Source organism: Pleurodeles waltl, chromosome 5, assembly GCF_031143425.1.
Source record: "Pleurodeles waltl isolate 20211129_DDA chromosome 5, aPleWal1.hap1.20221129, whole genome shotgun sequence".
Lineage (NCBI taxonomy): Eukaryota > Metazoa > Chordata > Amphibia > Caudata > Salamandridae > Pleurodeles > Pleurodeles waltl.
Genome location: NC_090444.1, coordinates 141,870,433 through 141,891,520, shown reverse-complemented (window position 1 = coordinate 141,891,520; position 21,088 = coordinate 141,870,433). Strand labels below are relative to the sequence as shown.

The following is a 21,088-nucleotide window of genomic DNA, read 5'->3' as shown; positions in this document are numbered from 1 at the left end:
CATGTTCTTGTTACAGGTGAAGAACTATGTCACAATCAGACTATTATAAAAAGTTAGAGTCAGGCTCTGCCTGGCCCCATGAATTACAGACATGTTTTCCAGAGGCGGAAAAGTAATGCGTTCTAAATAGATGAAGCATTTTTCCAGTAGTGGGAGGTTTTCTTCTGCTGCAATCCTTGATATTTGGGTTGTTTATCTACACCAGCTAAACTCTTACATTAATACTAGGATGAAATTGTAGTTCAACCAGTTCGTGTGCGTCAGTGGTGTCTGCCCACGCAGCGCTCTGTACATATTTACTAATTATGTTAAACAAATGGAATGCTTCTTAGGTTTTGACAAAATATTTCATTCCTTTTTACAAAAGAAAAAGCATTTGAGGATAAGCACGAAAGTATATCAAGTTTCCAGGCTCAATCGTGCATAACCTGAGGTTGATTTACTTTAATGTGCAGAAAGTTAATGATTGTTAGCCCCTTGAACATTTGATATCATGGCGGCCTCAGGCATGTTTAAAGGGCTATTTTAGTAGGTGCAACAATCAGTGTAGCAGGCCCACTAGTAGTATTTCATTTACAGGCCCTGGACACAAGAAGTGCACTTTACTATGAACTTCAAGGTACATTAAATATGGCAACTGTCGATGAGCCAATATTACCATGTTTAGTGGGGAGAGCATAAGCACTTTAGCACTGGTTAGCAGTGGTAAAGTGTGTAGAGTCCTAATACCAGCACAAAGAGTTCAACAAAAAGGGGAGGTGGAAGGCAAAAGGTTTAGAGATGAACCTGCAAAATGGCCATTTCCAACAGATGCTTTTTAGGTTGAGCATAGAACCGTGCAAACACTGCTCTTCTCTTGCAATCTGTGATATTCACATTCTGTCAAGACCTCTGCAGTGGGTGCAATAACCAACTGACTTGAGTAGAGCTTAACACTAAGCAATAGCACGTGCTATGATCACCAACCAAGCACATAGGTTAGTTCTAGACAAGAAGATGGCAAAAGGTGTTGTCTCCAAAATGGTGGAAAAGAAGTCATAACTCCAGACCCAAGCACTTTACATCCTCAAGCTTGATAGCAAAAAACATCTAGCCTTCGGATATAAATTGGGCCTCTTCAAATAGAGTTCAGTTAACGCGAACTTGATACAAAGGTATGACAGCATTTTACAGGAGCACCAGCTAAATTGCACAAGAACACATTCATTTTTGGTAGCAAGGGGAGATTAAGCAATTTGCAAGGGGAGATTAAGCAAATTGCCCAGAATCACAGGATGTTGAGCCGGTGTCGAGACCCAACCGTGTTCCCCAGCTCCAAGGTCGGCAGCTCTGGCTCTTACACCACATCCTCTTCCCTAGGGTTCTTTGTCTGGTGTGTGTTGGGGCAGTCTGGAAATAACTTGGGTTTTTTGTTTATTGCTTGTAAATACAGGTTCTGCCATTTCATAGCACTGCAAAGCAGGTGACATTCTTAACAAAATCACTATAATTAATTTGCAGTTAAGCTTCCCCTTCTGTTATTCTTTGTATACAGTCAATGTTCTTAGAAGTTAGGCTGGTATTGCCAATGTAGAGGTATCATTCCTTTAAAAGTTTAACACAAACATAGATGGCTGCCCCCTTTTCTTTGCTCCTAACTCTTTTGATCCCCTCATTCTCCGGGTTAAATGGCATGAAGGTGCCTCTTTGTGGCTTATTTGGTGCTATAAAAGTTTAGGTAAACACACTAGAAAGGGCTGCATCTCTAGGGATTCACAGCCAGCCTATAGGAATGAGGAGAAAACACTCCCAAGATAGTGGCCTTGTAGTGTTCTCTCTTCTGCAGCAACAGGTCTGGGAGGGTTGCTGTGGCACCTAGCATACATCCACTATACCCCAAACCAAAAGACATAGGTAAAAGACATTGTCATTTACAACACCAACAGCTCTCACTCTCACAAATGGGAGACCTATTGTAAATGCATGCTGCTATTTGGTGCTATTTTGAGATCTCCGGTTGCACTGATTGGATTTTAGTCATTTGGGGTTTGTTTTATTTATTAAAATTGATTTTTCTAACTTAATTTGGGATCCTTTTTGTGTATTTTTTTCATTTTTGTTACTGTTTGAAATGTTGCACAAATACTTTACACATTGCCTCTGAGTTACGCCGGACTGCTGTGTGCCAAGCTACATGAGGGTTGAGCAAAGGTTAATTTAGGGTTTACTTGTGACTTCACCCTGACAAGTAATGTGGTTTCTGCTCAAGTGACCACCCTCCGCCATTAATCCAATTCTTTACAGTTGTGTTCAGTGGTGAGGATTTGGACTTGTATTTGAGCAGTGCCATACAGTAATTTTTTGATACAGCCATTGACACCATTTTGAGTTTCTTAAAATAAATTGTCCTCAATTGGCTTCTTTAGCTTTTTCTCAGTCTACTTTAATTTCCACTAGACTGTCTGAGAACATACCTAGAGCAAAGGAGTATGAACTGTCCAACCTGAGAAGTTATGCTATGGCTGAGGTTAAACTATTCTGTAAGGATTGGGGACTGCAAATGATGAAAGGCACCCAGAAGTTGGAGCTTCAGAAAGCTCTGAGGGCCTGGACAGAGGTCCACCAGTTGACAACAATCACAGAGGATAGAAATGAGGAGGATGATGTGGAGGAGCTGCCCCGGGACATCAGCCCTGAAACACAGCCTTAAGGGGATGAGGATGACCAATCTCCTGAGTCGGTACTCCCTGCCAGCGCAGAAGGCAGTGTGTCCGCCCATAGCCTGTCCGCAGACAGAGGAGCTGGCAGACAGGAAGGCAGAGAGTGAGTTCAGGCAACAAATGGCCAAGCTCTAGATGGCCAAAAACTTGCTTTATAGCGACTGGCTCATGAAAGGAGTTTTGAAGAGCTGGAACATAAGGCAACACAAAAAGGATTCCTGTAGCAATGCTGGCAGCGTACATTGAGTGGCTGAAGGAGACTAAAAGGTCAACTGACCTAAAGATTTGGTGCCCAGTTATGTGGTGGGAGGTAACATAGATAAATGGTGTTCTGCTTAAGAGATGACCCTGAGGGTGCACCAGAGGAGAACTGGGGGGAGTGGAAACGTATGCCTCCATTGGGGAGGGGCACACTACTCACACTAGAAGTAGAAGACCAAACCTGGTATCCCCCCACAGAAGCCATACTTGTCACTAAATTTGGGCTGACACCTGAAAGGTATCACCTGATTCAGGGACAGGCACAAGGTCCCAAATCAGTCTTGGGTAGATTTCTTGGACTACTCCAGTAAAGCACTGAATGGCTGGGCCAGGGATGGCAAGGTTAAAGATCACAATGGGTTGTACAACTTGAGACTCAGGGAGCACGTGCTCAATATTTGTTTTACAGAGCTGTGCCAACACCTCATAGACAGCAAGCTAACTGACCCCAGGAAGCTTGCTGAGGGGGCAGACCTCTAGGCCAGCACCAGTATGTCCAAAAAGGCATCTGGGGTGACTTTCAAAAGGGTGGTCGGGTCCTCCCTGAAGAAACAGAGGGGATTAAAAGGTAAAAATAAGCAGTTCTCAAACGGTACCCACAACAATTACCAAGGAAACATCAGGAACCAGTCCCAATCTGGGCCAAAGATGAAAGGGCGCATTGACAAACAGACAGGGAGGTTTGTCTCTCAGTGTACTGAGTGCTTCAAGTATGGGCACTCCAAGGAGACACCAAAATCCCCAAGAGGGCACAGCCCCCCTCCTATAGTCAAGCACCCAGGTTGGCGAGTGTAGTACTTGGGGAGGAGGTGATCCCAGTTAGCTGTGAGGAGCAGACAGAGGTTACTCCAGTGTCCATGGCGGATAAGGCAATAGTGCCAGAACCCCATATGCCTGCAAATAGCTGTAAGTATAGGCAGCGGGTCACCATCAAGGGGCAATGGGTGGAGGCTCAGAGGGACACAGGAGTCAGCATAACTACTGTGAGGTGTCAGTTGGTGTTCTTAGAGCAGATCCTCCCAAGACATCCCACCAAGTCATAATCGTACACAATCAGAAGAGTCATCTATTGGTGGCTCTGGCTCCCTTTGAGTGGTGGGGGAGGGGCTCAGAATCCCTAAAAGTAGCTGTGAGCCTGCTATGCCTGTGGATTGTCTCATGGGTAGTGACCTCTAAGACACTATTTGGAAAGAGGTGGAGTTCAGGTCACATTTAGAAATAATGGGATTGCCTAAATGGGTCTGTATGCCACAAGGTCTCTGGCTGACTGGGAAGTGAGTTAAGGGAGCATGGAAAAATGACACAGGGTGCTGCCAAGACGAGTAGGGCAAGGGCACTGGATACTAGCACCTAAGGATCCTGCAGTCAAGGTTCATGGGGCATTTAAGGAGGATGCTCCTATGCCTACTGGGGAGGACACTGGCATCCTGAGTGACCTACCTGAGTTTTCTGGATGGCAAGGTAAGGGGTGGCCCACCAGGGAGGAATTCTGCCAAGTGCAGAAAGAGTGCCACACTCTAGGGCCCAGGGAGCAGGTGATACCTCTGAAAGTAACCTTATCTATTTGGAGAATGCCCTCTATTACAGTGAGCCTAATTTTGCTGGACCTGGGGCAGCCCAGGTGCTGGAGGTCCATTAGTGTTACAGGGCCTTCCTACTAGGGTTGGCTCATAATATCACACTGGAAAGCCACTGGCCTAGCGAAACTCCAGCCCTCGCCCCATAAAGTACGTACTCTCCCCCTCTGGACTCACTCAGGAGCTCTCAGCCAAGGTACTGTGCTGAGGGGGACCTTGAAGGTTGGGGGCCCCCCGCACCGTAGGGGCTGCAAGGGCCCTTGTTATGCCACTAGACAGGACGTCTGCAGCAAGACAAGAACTTTGTCATGTTTGTTGTCCACTTCTATTAGCCCTGGGTGAAGATAGCCTAAGATGAGTCTGAAGGCTCTGTCCCAATTGTCAGGCCAGTAGAAAGACCGGGAAAAAGCTCAAGGCTCCCCTGACCACATTACCTGTCGTTGGCACTCCCTTTGAGAGGATGGGCATCAACATTGTTGGCACCTTGGACCCCAAGACAGCTTTAGCAACAGGTTGATTCTGGCCTTCGTGGACCACACCACCCACTACCAGAGGTAGTCCCTCTGAGGTCAGCGACTGCACTTTCAGTAGCCAAGGCCCTAGTGGGGATGTTTACTCACGTGGGGTTTCCCACAGAGGTAGTGTTTGACAGAGGCACTAACTTTATGTCATACAAGAAGTCCATGTAGGATAAGTGTTGATTGACTTACAGGTTCTCCACACCCTACCACCCCCAAGCAAACAAGCTCCTCTAAGGATAAACTGTTAGGGGACCCCTCGGCCTTGGAAGAGAAGTATGAAAGCAAGCCTGCAGGAAATCCCCGCAGAATGTGGTCAGTACATGCTGACACTCCACAACCAAATGCATCATTTCTGGAACAAGGCGAAAGACAATCTAGAGGGCAGTCAAGAAGTAATGAAACTCTGGTATCACCAGAAGGCACTCTGGTAGAGTTTCAGCCTGGCCAGACAGTGTGGGTTATGGAAACTGTGAAGCCCAGCACTCTCCAGGACCACTGGACAGGCCTATATGAGGTGAAGAATGCAATGGAGGAGTCCACCAGCCTGACTGGTCTCAAGACCCCAGGAACCTCTTGAGGGAGCTCCATATAAACCACCTCAAACCCCACTTTGCGAGGTCTGAAGTAATCATGCTCCTGGTGACACATGAAGGCCTGGAAAGTGAAAGTGAACCTTTGCCTGCCCTCTTGTCTGCTCAAAAGCATGATGGGTCAGTAAAAGGAGTTAACCTCTCCCTTACTCTAACCCCCAAAGCAGCAGAGTGTCTGTTGCCAGTTGTTGGGGCAGTTTTCCTCACTGTTTTCTCATCCCTGGATTTACACATTTGTGTACCCATGACACAGACACTGGAAACAATCTGCCTGTCAAAAAAAAAATGTACAGGCTGGTGGATAAGGGGAGGGCCAGTATTAGATTAAGGAGCTTGGAATTTCCTGCCTCTCTACCCTGGCTTAGGAGCCAAGGTGCAGCCTTTTCAGGCCAAGAATGAGACTATCCTGGCCTGGCAACCCCTTAAAACACAGAGTGAGGAGAGGGCCTTCCTGGGTCTCACAGGATCCTATAGGAGGTTTGTTATGGAATATGGCACCATTGTTGCCCCCTTAACAGAGGTGACTTCTACAAAGCAGCCCAGAAAGGTGATCTAGACAGAGGCCTACCAGAAAGCCTATGGTACGCTCAAGGAGACCATGTATTAACCACTTCTACTGAAGGCTCCTGGCTTATCTAAGGAGTTTATTGTGCAGACAAATGCTTCATAGAATGGCATAGGGGCTGTCTTAGCACGGTTAAATGAGGAAGGACTAGACCAACCAGTAGCCTTAATTAGCCAAAGGTTACTTCCCAGGAACAGAGGTGGAGTGTGATTGAACTGGAGACCTTTGTGGTGGTCTGGGCATGGAAGACTCTAGGACCATACCAGTTTGGGAGTCACTTCCGGCTTCAGAAAGACCACAGGCGCCTCAGATAGTTCATACAAATGAGAGGTGAAAATCCCAAACTGTTCAGGTGGTCCATCTCCTTACAGGAAATTTGACTTTACGATGGAACACCGTCGTGAGTCAGATTACACCAGTGTTGATGGTCTATCAAGGTTCTTCCACCTTAGTGATGAGAACTCTGAAGGTGTTCAGTAATTCTCCTCACTTTCAGCTGGGAGAAGGGCACATGTCAGACCTGTCAGCCTTAGGGTGGCCTTCCCCAAAACCTTATGCCTTAGTACTCCATATTTTGCTGATCTCGTTTTGGTTGACCTTAGGGCCTTGTGCACTGTATCACAGCTAAGCAGTGCTAAAGTGCTTGTGCTTTTGCTTGCTTCCTAAAAAATGGCAAATTTGGGTTACAACCAATTGGCACATTTACTTTACTTATAGACCCTAGTAAATTGGTACTACATGTACTCTGTGGTCTGAAAAATAAATGCTACTAATTGGTCTGCAGCACTCATTGTGCCACCCACTTAAGTAGCACTTTAAATATGTCTCAGGCCTGTCAGTGCAGTCATTTTGACCTAGGAAAAATAACCATTTCACCAGGCCTAACCCTTCCTTTGCAATACATATAGGTCACCCCCAGGGTATGCTCCAAATAGCCCATAAGCAGAATGCAGTGTACTTAGGAAGTTTGGCATGACTTTGAACTTTTACACATCCTGGTAGTGAAAAACTTTTACATTCGGTTTTCACTACTGCAAGGCCTACCTCTCCCATAGGATAACAGCCAGTTTAACCTATTACATTTAATACGTGATAACTTTCCATCAGGTGCAGGTAGGAAATTTGAGTTTAGTGCTTGAAGAACTGTAATTGTAAACCCTCTTTAATGGTAAAGTCAGATTTTAAGTCACTATTCTGAAAATGGCACTTTTAGAAAGTTGACATGTTGTCCAAACCATTTGGTACCTGAAGCCTGTACCCTGGGTCACATGAATAGATGTAGCTGGAAGTTGGTCTTTGTGTATTGTTCCCAGACAGTGAAAGAAAGGGGAACTAGTGTGGCAAGGATGGACTATTTCTGACTTGATTAGGGGGAGGAGCTGTCACCTACCACACTTCCACATAACAAAGGCTCTTCCTGAGCACACTCACACAGGATTTAGCACAAGTGTTTTGTGACCCTAGACCAGCTATGCCAGGAAAGGGAGGCAGGAAATTCCAAGCACCTCGGGGTGGTAACCTCCAGAACCTTCTCCTACTTCAAAGTGAGCACCAGGTATACATATTGCAATCTCGGACCAAACGTTTGGTACACTCTTGACCTGTGGTAGACTCAGAAGGACTGCTGTGCAGCTGTGCAAGGAAGACTGCTCCTCTGTTGTCCAGTTGCCCTGCTGCCTAAATGAGAAGGACTGGACCTGTGCCATTAACCCAGGAACACCATAGTGGCTCCAAGGGCTAGTTGGCTGGCCACCTGACCAGAACCTCAGGGACAGTAAAGGCTCGAACCACCTTGAACACAGCACCTAGAGACAATCTGCTGTGACTCCTATCCACCCCTCCCACACACACACAAGTGGTGCTATCCCAGTCCTGGAACATTGGAAATGGGCCTGAATGAGGTCTACCAACCCAGCAGTGGCCCTTTGAGCACAGCCACGGCACAGCCAGGGACCACTTTGTAGCTGCTTCAGAACCGCCATTGCGCAACACATCCCCAATGGAGGGCAAACAATCATTTATCACTGTGTAAGGTGGTAAAATACCACTGCTTGAGCTCTCCAACCATTTAAGAGGCCATTCAGTTTGAAACTGTGGAATTGACCAATCTTACATTATTGCTTGCAGTGCTCACTTTATGTGATAGGATCCCAGAATTAGTCGAGACATTCCTGGACCTTTTTACTTTCTGCTGGTTGTAATATGCTTTCAATGTCTAGCACCTCAATTGGTGCTGTGCGAGATTAAACGCTATTGTGAAACTTGAGTGTTGCACTACTGTCAGGGAAGCTTATCTATATGTTATATTGTGTTCTGGTGTACCATTAGGCCTGATATGTGCTACCCATGCTTTAGAAACCCCACACATAGAGGACATTGATTAACATTGTGTGTATAAGATTATGTCGAGTTCACTGAGGGAGGCTGAATGTGCCCCATTGTTCAGAATTTAGACCTGACTGGTGAAAATATAGCACCCTGGTACACATTACATTCGTGCTGGATTCTCACATGGTTTTTACACCCCAATTACGATTGGGGCAAAAACAGAGAACAACACATACACATAATTTTAACATGTTTATATAGCTGTATTTCAACAGTTTGGCACTATAATCTCGTGCTATACAAATAACACATGCATACATACCTACAGTAATAAACAGCAAATACTTTGTGGCTAATGAAATCATAAAATGTTAGTGCGGACAATTTCACTCAACTCTAAATGTGCCTGAAAGCAAAACTGGAGCTAACTAGTGCATGGTTATAAGCAATCCCTTTCCTGGTGGGTAGTTTCATTAATAAGAATATATTCTTTAATTAAATAAGAAAAGGAGGCTTTTGAACGTGCTCGCAATGCGAAAGGCAGTTTGAGTTGCGTATCTAACATTGCCATAGTCCACTAAAGAAAGAGAAACAGAGCGAGATAGAGAGGAAGAGAGATAGAGCGGGATAGAGATGGAAAGAGACAGAAAGATGGTAAGAGAAGAAGAGACAGAGAGATAGAGAAAGAAGGGGAGAGAAGGGGAGAAGGGGAGAGAGAGAAAAGGAGTGAGACATAGAGAGAGACTGCGTGTCTGCTCACCAACTCCCAATTGGTACCGATTTCCATGTGCCAAATTGTAATCTGGAATTTCTAAAGCACTGTCAATTGTTTCTTCGGCTCAAAAATAAATAACTGGAGAAACACTGTTTGACCCAGCTGTCCTGCCAAAGAGATGAGCGGTGTATTTGTGATGGGAGAGCTGAAAACGTCTGCAGAAGATGCAGTTGGCGCAATTTTGCACTGGTGAAGTTCAAATCGCGCTGCAACAAATGTAATACCATGCACAGCGTTGATTTATAAATCACGTCTAGTGTGGCAAAGCGCCGGTCCTCTCTAGAGGCTTGAAATGTGGAACCAGAGTTTGACAGATTTTTTTTATCAGAGTTTGCAGCTATGATGCAACCGTATTCCAAGTAATGAGGGGAGCACGAAAACAAACGCATGAAAATACTCACCCTCAATATTTCCTGTCATGCAAATAGAACAATAAATTGACATACCTTGGGGCCGATCTAAAGGATAGAAATAAAATGCAAGCTTTAGTTTACATATCATCAAAAACTATTTATGAATTACGAGTTTAAATATATTTAACGTGTCTAATACTTATCTGATGACACACCCTTAAATGGTAAATGTGGGCAGGTCATTCCTGCTGAAATTTGACAGGTGAAAACATACAATATTTACATTATCGTGCGGATTTTGGCGAGTTAATCAACAAAATCTGATTTTTTTTAACCATAATCTCATAATAGGTGTTCTTTATCACACCCACAGGGGCTATAAATAACGCATTAGGTCTTCATCGGGCCCTATTTGTTGTAATTACGGTTTTCACATTTACAGGATAACAACATACTCCTGAATTTTCTCCAGTCAGATCTGCTGAAATATATGGGGGTGTGGGATGTTAAGGGAATACCTGATAATTACTGAGTAAAGCAGATTTTGGAGCAGTACCTGAAAAACTGTACATGTTATTCCCCATTTATAGAGAACAAAATCATAATGGGCGCTAGTTCTCAGACCAAATAAATTACGACCCATCACATCCAGATTTCCTTCAGTGCAATAAATGTCGGCCTAAACACAGGGTCACTCATTAGGAAGGCCTTTAGAGCGAAACACTGATTTACCTACTCAAGATAAGATGACCCATCTATTTTTGTTTATTCACAAGTAAAATGGCCTTCTCTCACTTTAGCCGGATTGAATCTCACTCGGGGAAAGCAAGCGTCAGGCCTTTTGAAACTTCTAAGAAAGCAAGATTTTGTATGTTGCAATTTCTTGAATGGGAGGCTGTAATAAATTTCCTAATTTAGCATCTAAAATCACAACACTGCTTCCATGTATCTCAGATTTAGGGGGTTATTACAAATTTGGATATAATGGACTCGTAATACGGCTGGTGGTATATCCGTCACTTTACCGTCACTTTTGGGACAGATTAACACCTCCTCCAAAGTTGTAATAACCCCCAAAGTGTTTGGTTGACACCTTTGCCACAGTTAATATGCAAAAACAGTCTTTGCAATGTCTACCCACCGTGTTGTCCCTATTGTACTCTATGCCTGCACATTTTTCTTCAAGGTAGGACCAGGACCAAATTACCTGTGCAAAGCTAACTATTTGTGCCCCGTGTTTAACTTCTTACTTACCTGTGAAAGGGGGCACAATCATACATACAATATAATTTTATTGAGCAGGGATTAGGTACCATGTGACAGTGAGATGTGATCGAGAGGGGCAAAACCTTCTTAATGTGGTGGGCCTGATGGCTGCCTCTCTGATGACTGATTGCTCAATCTTCACTCGAGACAACTCTTTCTACCAAACTAATATTTATGTTTGGTGTAAATGTCCGACTATCATGAAATTTATACAGAGTTGCATGGTCCTACCTAATAATCTGTGAATGTCACAGATTTCTTGGAACAGGTGAATTCAGAGTTACTCCCATGCCTGACCACTTACCTACGATGAAATGCAACATGTGGTTATTTTGACATAAGTACATTTGCCACAAAGTGCATTTTCACATTGAAACGTTTTGTTGTTTCTCCATGGGGGGCAATTTTTCCCGATTCAGAAGCCTTTTTATCTATACCAGCCGACTTTGGGAATATTTTGTCCCCTTTCTTACACTGAAGACAATTTACTTCTGCCACTGACAGGAGTAACTAGGCAACTATGTTCAGGATGGTGAAATGTCTCAAAATGATCAGTGAATACTGACAAGCTCTATAGTCTGTGGTCATTCTCCACCTTTTCCGGTAAGGGGTTCAGTTCACAAGGTTATTACGCAATGCTGGATTAAATGTAAACGTGAGCAAATACATTTACAGAGCAACTCATGTTTTATAAATTCACAGTCATAATCAAGATTTTCACTAACAAATAATGTATTTGAAACTTTACATCATGCTTATATTTGCATGCATTTCAATAATAAAAAGGTCACTGTGTCCATAAGCATTACAATGGTCATTTAGACCTCAGTGACCAGTCTGCCAGGTCAGCGCAAGGACATGGCCTCTCCTTCCCTGACTTAAGAATGCCAACTATATTTTGACGCACTCAAATTATGGGGAGAGCAGTATGTTAAGCGGGCTAAATTTTTGCTTGCACCTCTCATGTTTTATGCTTTCTAAAACAAGTCCCAAAGCTGGAGCTTGTTTTAGTAAAACAAGAAAAGAATGGTCCTGGTGAAAAGGGATTTTACTTTATCCCTGTACATCATGTCTGTTGATTCATTTTCCTACCCATGACCTTGCTTACCAGCCCCAGGCAGGGAAAAACAGTGACAACATTAAAAAAACAGGGCAACAGTAACTCTGAATGCTGTGGTGGATGACCATCATGTCAGAAACCCTGCTGTCCCCGCACCTCTAAATGGGACAGCGGACCCTGAAGTCATGTGGGCAGGGCATCCATCTTTATTTGGTCAAGGACTGCAATTGCAAAATTTCAAAATGACTCCCTAAATCTCAATGCAAAACAGGTGCATTTCACATGGACATCTGATTGCGCATACAAAATGGATCAATCTGTCTACTTACCTTGCAAAACAGGAAGCCAATAGGCAGCAACTCCTCTGCGCTGTTTTGCGGATCTCTGGGTTTCTGCATGAGGATCACCACAACATTGTATTCTCTTTTATTGCCATCTACATCTGTCACATTTATGACGTATTGTGGATTTCTTGAAAATGTTTCTGTAGGAAAGAATCAGTATCTTGATTTTAGTTTGTAGGGTTAGCACCCAAAGAAACACACACTATGAATAGAGGCTTAGCTAGACTCTCTAGTAAGTTGGTAGGTCCATCATTCATAATTAACTGAATGTTCAGCACATAGAGAAGAAAGAAGAGAACTTGGACAGAGAGGCAGAAGGGTTGCAGCTTTTCTATAGCTACAAGTGCATTTTTATGCCTACCAATTTGATACTAACTATTTACTCTATGACGGGGCCAAAGCCAACCTCAACATTTTTAGGGCCCTGGTACAGACATATTTTGGGTCCCTTTTGAACTGATTAATTAGTGTTAGAAATTACATTTCTCTGTGACCTCACAGTCATCCAAACACCATACTGGATATGCACTCTCTACTAAACCACAACCTTTATATCTATATAACAAATCTCTAGCCCCCCCCTCTCTGTCTCCCAAATTACCACCTTTAATCAATCTACATGTCTTAAGCCAGAAACCTTTACCGAAAAAAATCAAACTTCATCAGCACCTCACCCATTATCTAGTTCAAAATATATTTCTCTTGAACTTCAGCCAACCATCCTATTCCTCCTTCAAGACTTTAAAACTTTGAAAGAGACAGTTTTCGACTGTCTTGACACCATGAATATCAAACTACCTCAAACAACCCAATGAAGCACCTTAGACCAAAGACAACATTGTCTAGCTGGTTTTCAACCATGCAATCTTCTCAGTGATACCGAATCACTCAAACCTTATCTCCATCCCAATCATCATCACAGGCCTGTTACCAGTCAGCCAGCAACATCAGGCAAAATTGTCTGAAGCACGCTACTGCTCCTTCAGAATTTGCACTTGAAAACTTTGTAGCTAGAACTCATCACCCTGGCAAGTACAACTGCTCCAAAGCTGACACAAATTCACTCCTACCCTTTGTCAAGCTCATTCTGAATAGGGGGATTGGTACTCACAACTCCCTGAATGTGTGCTGTATAAAACAAAACTTCTATGTATCATGTAGCACCCCACTACTCACTGAAACCAAATGAAATATAAGCAATAAAACAAACAGTGCAAAAATCAAACCTGAGACTGAAATATCACCACTTCTCACACAGAAGCAAAGCCACCCATCACAAGTCAACCATTACCCTGAATTTTCAAAGCTATTGAGGCCACTGTTAAAACCACCAAGCATTTCTTCAATTTGAACACAGAACCCCACAGTATTACACTACATGGGGATTACAATGGCATCAATAAGTTACTAATAAAGACAATATCAGATTAATGATTACCCCAATAGAAAGCAAGCTTCTGTTGCCTCTCCTATCTTTCTGTGCAATATACTAGAGGGGACCTCCTTAAAGTGATCTTCTCATGTAGACCTTGCTAACAACTCTACCCCCCTCAAAATCACCATGTACAGAGATGAGATTTTGAAAGCCAAGATTATTAAACCTCTTTCCAGAGAAGCCCTCATAGCCCTCCGACATAGTCAACGCACACCTTGCACAATGCAAGATTCCTGGTGCAATCAAAACAGGAAAGATACACCGATTAGGACCCCTGTCCATGGTTCTAATTATCTCTCTGCCACCTTAGATACCAATAGCCATAAACGCCATACCAAAATCCTCCTGCAATACATGGAATGGAATGGAATGCCACTATAGTTACTGGTGCTCCTTAGATCTCTACAAACAAGATCAACTTGTTGAGATAGGCAACTTCAGATCCCACCGTCTATTAGTTATTTGAAAAGAATATCAAAAAGTGCTAAGACTGCTAGCTTCAATCAGACACAGCAAAGGCAACAGCAAAGCACTCTCTCTCAGACATGCAGAACATGCAACGCAGAGGGACAGGGCCATTGTGAAGCCCTCATTCTATGAAGCTGCTATGGGGTTTACCATGTGAATGGTGTGCTGACTGTTGCAATTCAGTGTCTGAATAAACGTTTGATCAGAGATACAGGTCTCCAAGCAGATGATATTAAATAAAACTGCAAGCTAGTAGCAGTAGCAGTATGGAGCTGAAGAGTAAACACCGTAGATAAAACACAAACACAACCACAGTAAAAAAAAGAAACAGTATGAAAATGAAAAATAAAGTATAAGAGAACATTGGATGATTGATTGTGAAAAATCAAAAATATGATATGAGAGAATGAAAGGATGAAAGAAAGAATGAAGTAATGGATGAAAAAGTGAAAGGAGGGAAGGCTAAAAGAAAGAATAAAAAGGACGGTAGAAATAACAGCAATATTTAAGATGAAGGTACATTGAAAAGCACAAATCAGAAAGAAGTAAGTGATGAATGAAAGGAAAGCCTAAGGAAAGGCTGACAGAAGTATAGAGAGTATGAACAAGCAAAAAAATAACAAATGAAAGTAAGAAAGGATGAAGGCAAAGAAAAGAGGAGCAAGAATAAGAGGCAGGGAGAAAGGGAGAACTGCTAAAAGTATTGTTATACCATTTAGTAATAAGACACATCAAACTTTCTTAGATCACTTTTTCACTTTATACTAATGTTTTGTGTCTATTTATATGTTTCTTCCCATACCCCTTCTTTCTTATGTTTGTCGTTGACCTCCTGAACACTGACATTTCACAATTCTAAGTGGCTGTTGTGGGACATTTAGAAAGGCGGTCAATTCCTGTGGAAACTTTTCTATCGTTATAACTTAAATAAATAGTGCTTATTATTTTCAGATCTGTGATGTAATGATTTACTGCAATGAAGATAAATAGATATAGTTAATAAAGGGAGGATAACAGGAATAAATGATCACTATAGATAGAAAGACAGGGTGAGAATATGCTGAGAGGAGTAAAGAAGTGAACGGGTTCCAAATATGAATGGAAAGAAAGAAAGATGAAACAAAAAGAAGGAGGAACTATGCAAAGAAGGAACCATGGCAAAAAAGAAATGAATATCAAATAAAAGATGGTAAGGTTAACTAAAGAGGAACAGGTGGAAAATAAATGAATTAAACAGGAATTACAACATGTGAATATGGAAGGAAATAGAATGGAAGATTGAAATACAGCTTCAAGTGGAAAGAAATGAAACAGAATAAACAAAGAGGGGTCCAAGGCAAATTGAATAAGAAAAGAGAAATATAGAACGAAAGAGAGGATTGTACAAAATGGAATAGAGAGAAACAAAATTTACAGGCAGACGTTCTGCATTTCCCTTGACAAGTATAGAGTAGTTTTGTGAAAAAAAGAGTCTTTTTCATAATTATTTAGGGAAAGAGGTGGGTTACCATAAGAGAATATTTGATGATCGAGTTGCTGTTTATGTCTTTAATGTTTTCAATGCATTTTCGTTAGGTGAGGTCTCTCAGTCATGAAATGCAGATGCTAAATTCATTATCACCCTGTTCAGTTTCAAAAAAGCAAGTTGACATTTATGGCTTAGTGTAAGTAAGGTACATTAGTAGAGAATAAAATTACCATTGTTGAAGTATCCTCCAGACGTGCTCCCTTTCACCCACCGACTACAAGTACCGCTTTTTGTCCATTCATGCTGTTGTTCTTCAAAATCCAAGTAAGTAGGAGTTAGGTTACAAATATTAATCTGTGCAAAATATTTTAAGAAATCTTTGCAAGACATCCTGAAATACAGAATAAAAATTGTAAAATAAGTATGTTAGTAATGAACATTCAGTCAGGTGTAGATATCTTTATAATAATACCCACTTGCATCCTCCCAGAATGAAAGGCACTGCTTGCATCTGGATCTGAATTCAACATTATATGTGGAGTTCTTCAGACTTCTTCACTTCCCAAGAAAGTCCTTTAGATTATGACGCATGAGAAGGATGTTTAAGAAGGTCATCTCTGCAGTTTTTTTGGACACACCTTTAGGTTTGTAGCATTGTGAAATACGTCTAACTGGGTCAAACCCGATTGGCTATCAACCCACCTCTTAATCAATTAATAAAACATGAATACAACCATGCTACTTTGAGAAGAATACAGCCAATTGGCATTGTTTATCCTAGCTGTTAAAGTAGTTCTTCCTGCCACTGAAAATCTGAGGCGGTATCCCTCACACAACCCTCTGACCATCATGCGCGTTCCCAATCACAAAAATACTAGCATAATTCTGATGCAACAATTCCATCATAGTGTGGCACTCCGCTAACTATTTCATAAGGCTGTCATTGCATCTGTACAATAGAAGGATGGGTTCTGCCACCACTGTAGGTGAGCCAGCTGGATAAATTGATACATCATCATTATAGCTTGAGAAAACTGTTTGAAAAGCTCTGGGGTCAATCAATGCTATCCTCCCAATTACAATGTATCATTTGGGTGGTGATATCTTGCACAGTACAAAAATCTCAGTCTCTGCCAACACTATGAAGAACAAGTTATTACAGTATGGTATCTTGCATTGTGGCCAGAGCATATTGCATTTGACTCTCTGATATGTGCAAGTAGATGTAGTAGTTTAACATACATTTTTGCTCTAATTGGAAAAAATCAATAACTTACATACTTTTGGAGGTATTGATGCATTTTTCCTACTGCATTGTGGGTCAATGAAAGAAAAGATCATTGTTTTCTTTGTCATGATGAACACTGTCCCCGAAAAGATGTTGGGTTACAGCTCTGTTCACATGACTGGCATTTGAATGAAAGAAGGGGGATGTAGCTGTTTATGTTTACCTTACTGTAATGGGTGAGGCATAGGGGTGCAGTACCGCCATTTCTTCCATGCTCTGTGTATTAGTGTGCTCACTTGAGTTTTTAATGCCATTTAAGAAGCATCTTGTGTGCTGCTCAGGGAGACAGTCCCAAAGAGATGGATGCGAATGGTAAAGGTCTGATGGCCAGTGAAAACGCACCATGTACAGTTAAAAACCATTATACTTATCCCACTATAAACACAAATCTCAGCACAATGCAACAATAGGTTAAACTGAACTTCCAAGAAAGCCTCAAGTTGCAGAACTTCGAGTATGTCCTGTTTCTGGAACGGCACAAGCATACAGATATTGCATCAAAAATGGGATCTGTGAGGACAAGAGAGCATCGTCAGGGGAAAACAACGATAACATTTCACTCAAGGATTATTGAGGATTTGGTCCTTTCAGCTATTGAAGTAGTAAGATGTCTAGGATGTGACTGTGTATGAAAATATTCTCAGAGGTATTCAGTGGAGAAATGGTTTGTTAAAAGGTTGGGCCAACTCTGGAAGTAACCAGCAAAGTAGGCCAAATGTAAGATCAGGAACAAGAATACACCACATAGAGATAAACAACCTTGAAAGTAAATTGAAAGTGTGTATTATTGTATGCTCGATTGAGAATGAAAGAATGATATACTCCCACTAAGCTGAAATAACTGGATCAGAAAAAAAGAGAGCATGACTGGAGCTGGATAGCCTCAACGATGTTCCCTGAAGCAACAGTAGTGAAACTGTTCTTTACCTGATGTTAAGTACTTAACAATAGCTGCTTGGAACATAGCAGAGCTAAAATGAAATGGAAAATTTCTAAAGAAAAAAAGATTAAAAAAAAAGTGTAGTGGTTACCCTGCAAGAAACGTGGGAAACTAACAGTGCGTTATTTGAGGATTTTGAAAGTTACAGAATACAAACAAAAAAAGGAACATTTTGCGGTCCAGCAATAGTTGTTTGGCTACTCTGACTGACATGAAGGCAAATATACAGACTGGGAGAATCCTAATGGAACAGAGGATTTCCTGGTTATTGCACTAAGGAGACCTGGGGGAAAAGAGTTCATATGGGAGTAAAGAACAATGACCAACTAACTGTGGTTAATATCTATCTGTCTTCAACAGTATGGGATGAAATAATGGAGAAGAAGATGAGGGTCCTTCTCCAGAATATTGAGATCAAATACCCCAGAAGTATTGTTTTGCTAGTGGAAGGGTTAACACAAAAATATGTGCCAGAAAAGGAAAAGATTCAACTAACTAAGCACTGAAAAACAGCATGAGAATACCACTAGCCCCAGTTATTTAAACAGTTTATAAAAGAATCAAAGGGGATTAGGAGGATGAAGATGACAGATAATATCCTGAAAATCTTTAACCTAACAACAATAAATGGTAAATCCAAGAAAGATCAGCCAGTGAGGGAAAACGTAATAGTGAAAAACTCAACCTTTGATAGACTACAATGTGATCTCCTTTTTGAACTTCCATTTTGTATAAGACTTTGTGGTAGGAGACCAGCTTGGAAGTGACCATAAGTTGCTATTGACATAAATAGACCTTGATATAGAAGAGATCCTCCTGACATGTTAAACAAGTCACAAAATCTAAAAACCAAAGAGGACTGTTTTGTTAAAGAAACAGATATTCAAGCTGATAAAAGAGCTTTTAAGGTGATTTATAACTAGCTGTGATAAAGATAACATTTTGGATTAAACAAATGTAATCAAATGTACAAATTTAACTAATCAGATCAGACAGGAGATGAATAAAGTACCAAGATCTAAGAAGAATTATACATCAATGAAAGATTTATCCAGAAAAAAAAAAAAAAAAACATAAGAGAAGTGATTGAACAAGCCTGAAACCATTTTCAATGAAAAGCGTCCATACCTGAATATAGAAAAGAAATAAGGAGAGGTGAGTGGTTGAAGAAAGAACAAAGATGGATGAAAGTAACTGCCGCTCTACAAAGTGGGAAAAAAAGTATTCTGGGACCTCGTAGCAAAAATGATGGGAAGCCTAAAAAATCTGTGTCATTTCTTATAGACAAGGGGATGTGGGCCCAGTATATTGAGGTACTGTATAGATAACAGGGCAGGATACTGTTGAATGTTCAATTAAATCTTCACAGTATGCAAGTGTGCAGGTAGAATCAGTGGCCCTAGTGGGGAGTCCTTCGACAGTATGTGAGACTGAGCAGTTAATAAAGAATCTGGAGTTTTCAAGATCATAAGGTCAAGATGTGATGATGCCGTAAATCTTGGAATTAGACTCCAACATGTGGGCTCAAGTTTTTATTCTGTATATGAAGCAGGTATTGGCGAAAATGTAATCCCAGACTCTTGGGAAGGGAGCATCAGAATCCCAGTATATAAAGATGAACTATGGATGTACCCAGCAACTATAGAATTATCACCTTTGTGGATATATAGAGAAAAATCTACACTACGCACTTAGACAGAAATCATCCTGCCTATGAGCCAAGAAACAATCATGCCTATGGCTGAATTAGGCCTTATATCTACTATGGATGGATATCTGGCTCAAAAATTAATATTAGAAAAATATGCCCTTACGTCAAATCAACCGGTTTATTCTCACTTAATAGACTTAACAGTGGCATTCAACATAATAAATAGGGCCACATTAGGGAAAAAAATTCAGACAGGAATATACCATAGGATTTATTCAGTTTGATAATCTGACTCCATGAAAGAGCCTAGACACAGGTTGAGAATGAAGTAATGAACTGTTATCCTGGAAAGTCTAAACACCAAACGGATTGCAGCAGGGTTGTTTTCTCGCACTGATGTTGTTCTCCATATACGTATCAGATATCCCAAAGTAATAGGGGTGGCCCGGCCATTTCCACCAAAATTAATTGATACTGTAATTGCACTTCCTTACTATACTGATGATACAGTGGTGCCCTGCAGCAACAAATTAATGAATTCAGAAGATTTTATGTTGGAAATGAATTTATTGTTAATATAGAAAAAACAACAAACATTTTCAATGCATTGGGGCGTGCATTTGCTCGAGTTGGAGCTATTTGCGCTGTAAACTCCTAACCTAACTTTTCTTGCCACACAAATTAAAAGAAAAAAAACAGCGCGATCGCGCTATATAAAATGCAGTGCGATCGCGCAGAAATTGAAAATGAAAAAACAGAGCACGATTGCGCTATGTAAACCCCAACACGTGGAAAATTAACAGGTAAAGTAGTCCAGAAACCAGGCGAAAACATCGAGCCTCGTATGTTTCTAGTAGTTTACCGGTGTTGTGTAGGTGGGCTAAACACAGGAAAAGACATGACGTATGCATGCCTTTCACAAATGAAAGCAAGCAGAGTCTAAAGAGCAAGCCCATTAACCAATTAAAGAGACTGACGTGACCTGGGCGTGGTTTGAAGCCCAAAGAGAGATTACTTTATGGCTTTGCGCTCGCCCATAAAAATGATGATGTTTGTAAATAACAAGAGGAAGAAGCAGGCCCTAAGGTGGTGGTGGACTGCAAAGCAACTCAAAGTTGTTCAGGAATATAAGTACCTGAGAGTTATGTTTGAAAATATTGGGCATTTTAAGACCTATGTAGAGGAAGTTTCTCAGAGAGCTGTATAGCAAGTGTCCTTTGTAGGCTTGATAGTGAGCTGGGGTATAAGACAGTGGAAGTGCTGAAAGAAGCCTATAACTTTAATGTCACAAGACTTATGTTGTATGGGTGTCAGGTGTTGGAAGATAAAACAATTCAACAGCTCTAGAGGGTGTACATGACTATTTGGAAAAAATTGTACCGACTGCTCAAAGGTTCTGTAAATAGCACAGTTTTATTGGAACTAGGCTAGATGGACACATTTACGTATTACTAGAAATTGGTGAATTACAATGACAATTCGTAGAGGACAGGTACATT

General features: G+C 41.5%; 1 protein-coding gene across 1 annotated transcript in view; it reads right to left on the bottom strand.

The window, feature by feature from the left end:
* LOC138295478 (calpain-13-like) overlaps positions 1-21,088 on the bottom strand; it is a 530,338-nt gene that overhangs the window by 202,073 nt on the left and 307,177 nt on the right. The window contains exons 10-11 of the mRNA XM_069233811.1: positions 15,941-16,101; positions 12,321-12,479 (exon numbers count right to left, since the gene is read on the bottom strand). Of these exons, the coding sequence (XP_069089912.1) occupies positions 12,321-12,479; positions 15,941-16,101 (320 nt within the window). The remainder of the gene's footprint in view (positions 1-12,320; positions 12,480-15,940; positions 16,102-21,088) is intronic.